The sequence below is a fragment of the Carassius gibelio genome, chromosome B19 (genome assembly GCF_023724105.1).
Source record: "Carassius gibelio isolate Cgi1373 ecotype wild population from Czech Republic chromosome B19, carGib1.2-hapl.c, whole genome shotgun sequence".
NCBI lineage: Eukaryota > Metazoa > Chordata > Actinopteri > Cypriniformes > Cyprinidae > Carassius > Carassius gibelio.
The window spans coordinates 13,860,376-13,871,902 of NC_068414.1; the positions used below are offsets into that span (position 1 = coordinate 13,860,376).

Genomic DNA, 11,527 nt, shown 5'->3' on the forward strand with positions numbered 1-11,527 from the left:
TAAATATTTTCATAGTCAGACATTCATGATGAAATACATTTATCATTGGTATCCACGCAATTTGTCATTTGCTTTCCATTGCAATCTGACCAAATTACTGTTTCATGCACGATTGGTTGCTGTGTTAAATAATTTACATAACAACAATACACTGATTGGTCGAAGGCGGCGGCGCAGCTGCAGCCGTTAGGGAATTTTTTCTGTCATTACGGAGAGCGGGAAGAAGCACTCCTGAAACACACGTCCAGGCATTTTGTCTCTGTCATTTTCGACTTAAAAGCTTAAAAAAATTAAGAAGGTGGATTTTAATTATCAAAAAGTTCGTAGACGAAATGTAAAGGTGAGTTTTGACTATTTTTGTTTATATTTAGTACATGAGGCAAACAATTTAAATGTTTCAACTACTCAAAGCGAAATTAGCAAGCAAATTTAGCATATACGACAGCATGCAATGCTGTTAGCCATTTGTGTACACTTTTTGACATTTTTAAAGCAGTTAATTACTTTAATAGTACGTTACAATACACTATGGCATTAGGCATAGCAACACGACATTGATTGGCCAAAGAATTTTCAAACAGAACGGAGAGCGGGAAGCAGACAACCATGGCTTTGTCGTCGATGTCGTCAGAAGAACTCCTATTAAAATTAACAGAGGCCGGACTCGAATTCTCAGAGGAAGAAAAGAGAAAATTCAAAGGTGAGTTTTATATTTAATCAAATCAAAAATGTTACAACTATTTATGGCATTAGCAAGTGTAACGTTATTTAACGTTAGCTTATGTATGAATCCAGTGCTATTAACCGTCCACTTATAGTATAAAGAGATTTAGTTTGTGTGCTGCAATTCTGTTAAATTAAGTTATGCCTGGTTCAGATTAATTTTCATGATTTGTGTCTGTTACTGTGTGTTCAGACCGCAGGCGTCGAGAGCGTCAAAAATCGCTCTTGCCGCTCTGCTCACGAGGCTGCAGAAAGATTTGTGAGCGCTCTGACGTAGATCGAATGCTTATTTTATATATAAAGTGGCCGCAAAGCAAACAAGCTTGTTGATCTCGTGCAGACTAACCACAATGAGAGTAACGTTATAAGTTAACCTCATTAAATATTGTTGTGGATGAAATATTAGGATCCTTTACTTAAAATGAACAATCTCAGACACCTTGGTCCACGTATCACTTTTAATTTATTTTTTATGTCCCTTTACGCAACAGGGACACATCATAGATTAATACAAACGCGAAACAGCAATAATCAATCTGTCCTTTATTCTGATTGGGATCTAATGTGGTCGGAGCTGCGTTCTCTGGAATCCCCTCAAGCGGTGGACTTCTACGTTCCGATTGGTTGCTGCCCAACCGCGTCATAGCTCATTACCATAATGTTGCCTTGATTTCATCTCTCCTCGCCGCTGCTCGACGCCAGCTTAACGTACATTGAGAATGAATGAGTTCCGGCCACTTTGACGCTCTCGACGCCGGCGGTGTGAACGCACAGTTATGATAGTCGCGGTGTCTCACACACACACACACACACAAACACACTGTCGCTCACTCGCGCAAGCACACACACACACTCACTCACTCACTCACTCACTGTTGCTCGCTCACGTACTTAATTACTCTTGACAGAACCGTCGTGGAGGACCGTTAAAAATTAAACATGCTAGTCTTTTTGTCATGATGTCGTTAAGCATCGCAGACGCTACATTGGTTTTCGCCTATTATGACAAGCTATACAAGATGAAACTATTGAATATTGCGTCCTGACGCCCGTTGTCGTTTACAAATCCCCACGACACCCTACGTCAAACGGATCTGTTAAAATCGTGTAATCTGAGCCAGGCATTAATTTAACGTTTGACATTCGTTACACATACCTTCCAACTCTGTGCATTTCATGTTTTCAGCCCAAACCCAACTCCGATATACAAATAACGCCCGTCTTGTGCATGTTCAAAGTATATCTTGCAAAATTCCAGACAAACTTGTGAAGTGTGTTCTTTGTGGTCTGCCCATCACTCTTTCCCTGTGTTTAAAATAGTGTGATTAACGTTACCTGATTCTGCCCTATCTATAAGTCATATACATTTTATTCATTGTATTAAATACGTTTTTTGAAACTTAGCAAATGTCTCTTTGACTCTTAGATTTTGAAGTTGATGGGGAAACTGTCAATGCTGGTCTAACGGATCACATGATAGCACAACTTTTTGAGAAGTCTTTTAAGAAGCAAGTTAAATTTATCAAACTTATCCAACAACTTAAAGAGAACCAGAGTGAAGAACTGTCTGAAAGTCTGACTACACCTTCAGCTTTGAGGCAAGTATTAGTATTTTTTTTTTATTTATGTTCCTTTATATTTTCTTCTGATTGACTGACTTTCTTTAAGTCCTTAAATTTATTTTATTTTTTGCCAGAATGACATTGATGTCAGTCTTGATAAAGCACAGTAAAACTGCACTTCAAATTCAAGTCTGAAAGATTTCACAGAAGTCACTTTATTAAAAGTCTATTCACCCAAAACTCTGATGCTTCAAAACTTCAATGAAGAGATCGCAAAATAAGTCCAAATGAATTAAGTCGGTTAATTAATTTGTTTATTTAAAATCTGGCCATCATTTTATGTTACAAAAAGTGCATAATGCTGCTAATTTTTGTTGGTTTCAACATACAATTCTGTGAAGTGATTTCAGTATATGTGAGTACTTTTAGAACATTCCAGAACATTTTATCAATAGCTGCGTTTACATGGATACTTGTAATTGAATTGATGGCTCAATCGGACTAAAAACATGTAAACACCTTGATCGATTCGATTTAGCTTGATCCGGATGAAATTTCGATCGGATTGAATTGGGTGGTTTATCCCTTTTGTAATCCGATCGAGAGAACATGTAATTACTTGCTCGGATTGAAAATCGAAACTGAAAGGACTGTGCAATGACATTAAATAGCGTAATGACGTATGACGCGTGGAACGAGCTGTTCTTCCTGTTGAATTAAGTGTTATATTAATACGTTTCCCGTCATTCTAAAATCCTCATTTCACTCACGTCTCTGTGAAGTGAAGCAGGACAACGTCCCACCAGTCCTTGTTTTGGATTCTCATCCACAGACGTCTGGTTTTGGCCGCGGGGAGGGGCATTTTTCCTGCGTGATCAATAAGCAGCATGGCAAACCGGTTAATCTGCTCTAAATTATGACCAGAGATGAATTAATATTACGTCTGCTGTTTAAAACAAATAAATAACCAATAAAGGAGAGTATTTATGCGCGAACAGCGGGAAACTGTATAAAACATCAAATCTGATTTGAAACTTGTGACGTATAAACGCGCACATCAACCCGATTACTTTATTTATCATTCATGTATACACCTTGTTCAGATTCATCAATTGTATTTATTTCATTCTGATTGTGTCCATGTAAACGTAGCTAATGCTGTTAAAATTCAGGGATCATTTTGGTCACTACAATCATGATATGAACATTTCATACTGTTTCGTTTCTATTCTGCGTCATTCCTCTAAACAGCCAAGAGCAAAGAATTCCAGCCCCATTTCCTCTTGTCTTCTCACTACCAAAATTCCCAAAGGATGTTCAGTTAAAATTGGATAACAAAGAACCATGTCATAAGATCAGCACTTACCGGCATAAAATTGTACGAGTGCTGCACGAGACTATGGCTCAGCACACACTGTAAGTTTAATAAACACTATTTTGTTTTTTAAATTCCAAACCCTGGTAAACATTTGTAGTAACTTTGCACACTTTTTTTTAATCTTCTGATAGATATCCTTCAAACAGTGACTATGTTTGTGCAGTCAAGGCTCTTATCTCCAAATACCCTTTCCTGAGAGATGCAGAGGGAAATGGATATGTAAGTCAGATGTTTAATTAATTTTTTTTTTTTTTTACATTAATGTAATTTATAGATCTGTTTTTTTTCTCGCTACAGGTTTAAATGTTTTTTGAAAATTCTTTTATGGCAATATTCATTAGTTCAGTGCAGAAAAATAGCGATTTATAGTGGCAAGCTGAAGAGACTTTCTGGTGGAAAAAAAGTCCACATACAGTAACATACACATTTAGGTCTTTATTTTATTACACTTTATCTATTTGCGTCTGTAGATTTCTCAATAATTCAACAAAAGTTGGCATTCTAAATCATCCCACTGCTCCGTGATCTCTGTGTCTGCTCCCTGTCATCACATACATGGTTAGAAAGCTCTCTCCCTCTTCTGTACAATGCTGTCAGATACAAATATGGTAATTTCCTTTTTGATCAGCAACCAATCGTTGCATGGCAACTCCCGTAAAACCGTTAGTCTGCTATGAGTGAGAGATGGAGAGGAGGAGTGCTAAAGTAAAACCCTGCCCTCTTTTCTATATTCAGTTTCACTTGGAAATGGGGGTGGCCGATATGGCAAAAATATCATATCACGATTTTTTTCCAGGAAATTCACAATTTTATCACAATTTTTTTTTTATGTTGTTTTTACTATTTTGTGACTGAGCATTATAGCCAAACTAATGTCCATATTTTAAAAACAAAGCCTAAGCTAACTGTGTGTGTGTGTATATATATATATATATATATAAGTCGTTTGTTGTAACTTCCGGTTCACGGGGACTTGCTCGCCTTGCTCAGTCGTCCAATTTCAAAACGGTTTTCACATGATGAATTTTGAGTTCGTAAGCTTTCGAATGCTTCCTTATCTATGATGATTACTAAAATGTGATATTAAAAAAAGGCAATAAATAAGAGCGCCAATCGTCCCGCTAGCAGGATGTGACAGTTAATTAAACCTGTTTTTCTCAAAATTCCGTTCCTGAAAATCATAGCGATCAGTTGACTTAAGATAACCATAAAGTGTTACCAGCAATGTATGAAAAACAGATTTCGAAAGGGCTTGAAAGGGTTTAATACGATATCAATTACGTAATCATGGCATCCATAATCGTAATCGCGTTTGGAAATTAGATTAATTGTGCAGCCCTAATCAAAATTCACTATTTTCTTTTACAATTGAAACAAATAGATGCTACACAAATGAATCTCAGATTTAGTTTACTGTTTCATGACCCTTTTTGGCTTTTTTTTTCAACCATCGATTAGTATGGCACATTTTAACTGCCTTCCCAGAAAACACTAACTTCAGCTTGACATAATTTTTTTTTTTTTTTTTTTTTACAACAGCATACCTGGCACATGTCCCTGAAAAGAAAATTTAAAACTGAAAGGTCCCCACTTGTTAACGAAGAGGAGGTAAAAAAGATTAAAATGAAATATGGTCACAATGTAAAGAAACCTGGAGAAAAAGAGGCTAGTTGTCAGAGAACCAGCAGATCTGTGGTAAGCAATGTCTAGCAGTGATACATCACAATATAAAACACTAAACTACAGCTTTAAACTGTAGTCTTTCATCAAAGGAATAATTCACTCAGATTATATATGACTAAATCTTGAAACCTGTAATCTTGTCATTACATGTGTTTTGCATTATAGGCAGATGAAGACTGTGTGTCTTCTATTGGTGAGGATGCTATTTCAATCAATGCCCATGTGAAGACCTTACAGGACCAGTACAAGAAGACCCAACCAGATGCTGCAATAGTGGATGAAAAAATGAAACAAACATTTGCTTGGAGGAGGAGGGAAATAACCAATGGCATTCCTACTGCAGAAATTTTTCAGAAATATCCCTTCCTCAGGACCCCTTCAGTTGTAAGTAAGAAAAAAAAAGCTTATACATATTGTTTACTGTTTTCCATACAATGGTAGCGGATTATTACTTAAAAAAAAAAAAAAAAAAATTCTGAAAGCATAAAAATTACTGTCCATGTTACTTGTGCAAAAAAAAAAAAAAAATTTCTGTGGACATGCACCTCCCGGAAGTTTTTTTTTTTTTTTTTTTTCATTTTAAAGATAAATTCATTAATCACCACTTACATTAAATTAAATCAGAATCATCCTCCCGTTTTCTGTGATTCCCTAGTTATTTTTTTTTTAATATTGAAAATTATTTTAATCGGGGCATTTGTCCTGTCAGGCAAGTACAATTCTCTTTCACTTGTCCCTTAAAAAAACACACGTGTCACAGACAAGCGTTATTATCGAGCCCTGATATGTTTTCCTTGAATGTTTTTCCCTGAAGAGAATTACGTTGTTGAAAACGAAAGTAAAAGTGTCACACGTTCTTTGCGTTTTACAGTGATGAGAGTTCTGTGTCTTTATTAAACTCAACGTATTATAACGATTTATTTGTCATCCACTCTTGATTAATTGAAATGTTATGTTTTTATACGAAATTTGACTTAGGCGGCCGCCTCGTAATTCTCTCTGCAGGAAAAACCCTGCTCTCCTTTGAACATTCAAGAGTGCATGAGAGAAGCCCATTCACAATAGCTGTGCATAAATGCTGCTTAAGTGAAAACAATATTTTTGTGTAAACAACACAATTTCTCAATGTGGGAACAAGCTTTTGAAAGTTCCCATTAGAGCATGGTGTGTGAACTGTAACTTTATACTATGGTGAGAAAAGAAGTAACATTAATTTAAATAGTTTTTTTTTTTTCTTCTGTATTTGTATTTCAGTTATTCCAGGAAATGGGTCGAATGCATGCCGTAAATTTAAGCCGGTGTTTCCAGGATTCCTTCAGCAAAATTGTGTCCAATGTTTTGAGTTTGGCTAAGGGGAAATCCGTTATAGAAGCACATTACATGGATGCCAGAAGAGAAGCTGTTGCAGAGAGTCTTTGTGGTATGCATGTTTTCTGTTTAGACAGCTTGTATTGAAAATACAAATTGAATATTGTACGTCTTTATACCTGCTATAAGGTGCCTGGGGGCAGGATGTTAAATCACTAATTCGAGAGTAAAACGTTCACATTTTTAATTGTAGTGTTTGTTCTCTAACTGAACTAAATTACTTTTATTACCATAAGAACATTGGGAAAGTAATGTAACTGGTGTTGCAGCTGAGCACCGGTAACAATAATATGGTTTGTTGAAGAAAAATTGTATGAAACAGTTCCACTACCCAAAGTAATTACCAGAAAAACCTGAAAAGCACTGTTTATTTTATTTGTATCTTTGCTTTATTGTATTTATTTTTGCAGTTGCTTGTAGTTTGATTTATTTTTTTTGTCAGTAGACTTTTTCTGTGAACATGACATGTACCGAAACTATGACCCTTAAAACCATGATACAAACTGAACCGTGAGCAATTTGAACTGTTACACCCCTAATACCTATTCAATGTCTTTTTAGATATGGATTTTCGTGCTGCTCTGGTTTTACTTCCGGTGATTTTCAGGGAGAAAGTGGACGATTATGTCACAATCAGACAGGTATTTAATGCAAAGAATCTAAAGCAAATAGGTATGCACCGAAATTGATTATTTTCATGTATTGGCTTGTATGTTTTAAATTCAGAATCATTAAATAATTTAATTTATTAAAGTCTTTTAAAATTTATAAAAAAAAAAAAAAAGAAAAGAAATTATTTGTAAAAAGTAATTTTTTGGTTTTTGGCCAAGTGCATCTAGAAGTTTTGGCCCTGAATTTATTCGGTGCATCCCTAAAAGTAGGATAATATAAAAACTATTCTGGCTTAAGTGTAGATAGACAGTTGTAGCTAGAACATGAATTTAGTCATTGGAAACATGAATTTAATCCAGATTTACTTTTGATGTTATTTCCATTCTGTTTAGGAAGAACCAGCCACACCATATCCCATTGTACAGATTTTGGGAGCGTCTAACTGGAAACAGGTCTTCAGCGAGAAGAGAATTTTCAGCACTGTGAAAATGGAGGGATCTGAAGTTTGCCGAGCAGTTGGGGTGGAGGACGGTGTTCTCTCTGCTTTTTGCATGTATTTTTTATTCAACCTTGCATATCCCTCGTACAACAGGAACACACTACTCTTTCTCCAAAGGCATGTGTTGAAGGTAACTGCACCTGGTGACAAACCATTGCCAACTGCTGTCGTCAGGATTATTAATCTTTTATCTTAGCCTGAGAGGATGCCACGACCCTATGCATGTCCAAAGTGTTCACGCAGACATTTTACTGTAGTGAAACTAATCAAACATGTAGGATTGATTCATGCTCATGAACATGACTTTTCCATCTGTTGCGGACTTGATGGATGTCAAAAATACTTTTTCAAATACGAGTCTTTCAGGCGTCATGTATATAGAAAACACAGAACTCACATTTGGCCAAGTCATAATGTCACTGGAGAGGATGAAGTTGACATTAGTGACAATGAAGTCAACACTGACACTGCAGAGGATACTCCTGAAGATGTTATGCTGGATATGAACGATCTTTTGACTAATTTCAGAGGAAATCTGGTTTCCTTTGTATTGAAATGCAGAGAAAAAAATGTCCTACCGCAGTCTGTTCAGCAAGAAATCTTGCAAGATGTCAAGTTTCTGTTTAGTTTCTTCAAAGAAAACTATGATTCATTGCTTTCTTACCATCTGAAGCAAAATGGTTTTAATATTGAAGAAATTCCTGAACTTGTAGGGCATTTACAATCATTTGACTTTTTTGCTGAGGCCTGTAAGGTAATAGACTCTGAACATTTGTTCAAAGAATACTGTATTTCTCATTTGGACATGATAGAACCTGTGCAGCATACTGTTAGAGATGTTAATGGTCTTGTGATTGGAAATTTTGCTTATGTTCCCATCATTGATGTGCTCAAAAAGTACTGCAGCCATGAGGATGTATGGGACTCAATACAGGAACAAAACATTCAGCCTAGGGATGAGCATGTGCTGAGGGACTACAATGATGGAAAGTACTTTAAGGAACATCCATTCTTTTCCAAACATCCAGCTGCATTGCGCCTGCACTTTTACGAAGATGAGTTTGAAGTGGTCAATCCGCTTGGTTCCAAAAGAAACAAACACAAACTCTGTGCTATTTACTATAGTGTTGGCAATATAGGTGTAAAACGCAGGTCTCAGCTAAAGCATATCCACCTTGCATTACTTGTTAAGCATTCTTTGTTTAAGCAGCACATGGACATTATTTTGAAACCTCTGTTGGATGATCTAAAATTACTGTCAACTGATGGCTTTGATTTGATGTTCAGTAATAAGACATTCAATGTGCGTGCTGCTTTGGCTTCTATCTCTGGGGACAATTTGTCTGCTCACATGATTGGTGGATTTAGCATGTCCTTTAACTCAGGACGAATATGCAGATACTGTATGGCAACCCACTCAAATAAGAATGAGTTTTTCAGTGAAGATAAATTCATTCTCAGAACTTCAGAAGTCCACAAATATCATTTAGAGTCCATAAAGGAGAATCCTACCAACAGTGCAGTATATGGTGTTCAGAGAATCTGTCCATTTGATGAACTAAGTTACTTTGATGTGACAAAAGGACTGCCACCAGATATTATGCACGACTTATTAGAAGGCGTAATACCTTTAGTAGTCAAACTAGTTTTATGTAAAGCACATAGAGAAAAGCATATGACTATACAGGAAGTAAATGCTGAATTGAGTCAATTCTCAATCGGTCAAAATGACAGAGCAAACAAACCATCCCAGCTTTCTGAGAAAATTTTACACAATTCTAGCATCTCGGGATCAGCCTCACAAAAATGGTGCTTATTTAGGCTTTTACCTTTTTTGATTGCACATCGCATTCCACCCAATTCTGAATATTGGAATGTTTATCTTCTATGTCGAGAAATTGCAGATACAGTTATGGCCCCTAGAGTGAAAAGAGAAAACCTCCCAATTCTTGATTTGAAAGTGAAAGAGTTCTTACAAGAGTTAAAAGATGTATTTGACATCATTACACCCAAGTGTCATTATCTAATTCATTATGCTAGACTTATTTCATCTTATGGTCCGCTGCGTCCACTTTGGTGTATGCGTTTTGAAAGTAAACATCAGTATTTTAAAACTGTATCTAGCACCTGTAGAAACTTCATGAATATTGCTGCTTCCTTAAGCAAAAGACACCAATTCAAACAGTGTTGGGAGTTTTCATCAGAAAGCATGTTGAGTGATTATGAAAAAGTGTCTGGAACAAGCATAAGCACTCCATTTACATCTTTACCCAGAGAGCTTCAAAATACACTTAAAAGTCACAAAAGTTGTCAAGCCATAGATTTTGCAGGTAAAACACTTCAACGTGTAAAAGAGGTTTGTGTAAATAATGTAAAGTACAGCACCAAAGATGTGTTTGTTATTGATGTTGTGCATACAGAGGAAGTTCCTTTATTCTTTCAGGTTAAGTACGTTTTCAATGTAGATACATTGTGGATACTGTGTGGGAAACTTTTGCTCCCACAATCGTTTGACTCTCATTTCCATGCATTTAGTGTTTCATATGATAAGGATTGGTTTTGTGTGATGCCAGGAGAGGAACTGGACCACCAGGCACTTGACCTTTATGTGGTTGATGACCATTTGTATGTAGGAGCCAGATATGCATAGTCACTCACCTACAAAACATTAGGTTTAAATTTTAACACACTCACCTACATCTCATTAAAATGTTTATAATGCTATACATAATTTAATTAGTCCTTTAAAACTGTTAATGTTATGTAAATTCAAGGGTATTGTGTGGAATTTAAAAATGTAAGTCTAAATTGTATTGTGAATAGCTTGTGAACTTTTATTGTAGATTGGAAAATGAAATTGACATTTTTGTGAAATATCTTGTAGCAAATGGAGAAATGTTTTTTTATGTTCTGTTAAAAATGTTTGAAATCTCCATTGTAAACTGTAGAGATGTATTTACAATACAAGAAATATTTGAACCTGTAACAGTATTCAAACACCTGTATTTGTGTATTGTGAATGGCTTATGAATTTTTATTGTAGATTGGAAAATGAAATTGACATTGTGACATTTTAGTGAAATATCTTGTAGCAAATGGAGAATTGTTTTTTTTATGTTCTGTTAGAAATGTTTGAAATCTTAATTGTAAACTGCAGAGATGAATTTTACAAAATAACCTGTAACAAAGTATTCACAAACACGTGTATTGTTTTTCATATTAAATTGATGTTATTCAATAGAAAAATGGCCTTTAATAGTTCTTGAAGGAACATATTTGACACAGTTAAGGTACAAAAGGGCTTGTCACTGGGGTGGTACCTTAAAGGATCAAATATGCACCTTAGGTAAAGGTACAATATTGTACCAGTAAGTAAAAAAAAAAAAAGGTACATTTTGGTTTTCCATGGTACAAATCATGTCCTTAAAGGTACAAACTATAATGGTACAAATTTGTTACTTCACATTAAGGTACAATTTTGTACCAGTAAAAGGTACTGCCCCAGTGACAAGGGTTTGTACCTTCTTTGGTACAAAATTGTACTTTTTTTTCCGAGAGTGTACTATACAAATAAAATTGAACTGAACTAAACTGAGAATGGACACATGATCATCTTTCCCAACCCGAATAACTCCAAAACTTAGGATAAAGCAAGGAGATCTCTGCTAGAACTTTGTCTGCATGTTTTCAGAGATTAGAATA

General features: G+C 35.7%; 1 protein-coding gene across 6 annotated transcripts; it reads left to right on the forward strand.

Annotated features, from left to right (window-relative positions):
* The first annotated feature begins 61 nt into the window (after positions 1–61).
* Positions 62–11,222, forward strand: LOC127978809 (uncharacterized). Of its 6 annotated transcripts, none has more exons than XM_052583721.1 (9): positions 62–340; positions 582–700; positions 2,150–3,701; positions 3,795–3,882; positions 5,203–5,358; positions 5,512–5,730; positions 6,601–6,766; positions 7,276–7,355; positions 7,719–11,222. In XM_052583721.1, the coding sequence occupies exon 9, from the start codon at positions 8,031–8,033 to the stop codon at positions 10,473–10,475; it is 2,445 nt and encodes an 814-aa protein (XP_052439681.1). In that variant the 5' UTR covers positions 62–340; positions 582–700; positions 2,150–3,701; positions 3,795–3,882; positions 5,203–5,358; positions 5,512–5,730; positions 6,601–6,766; positions 7,276–7,355; positions 7,719–8,030; the 3' UTR covers positions 10,476–11,222. The 6 variants fall into 5 exon arrangements, with proteins under 6 accessions (XP_052439681.1, XP_052439683.1, XP_052439686.1 ...); XM_052583724.1 differs by having other exon boundaries at positions 63–340; XM_052583723.1 differs by lacking the exon at positions 7,276–7,355.
* The last annotated feature ends 305 nt before the right edge of the window (positions 11,223–11,527 follow it).

Bases quoted from the DNA above. Each gene is read 5' to 3' on its own strand.
- LOC127978809 (XM_052583721.1), top strand. From the start codon at position 8,031: ATGCCACGACCCTATGCATGTCCAAAGTGTTCACGCAGACATTTTACT.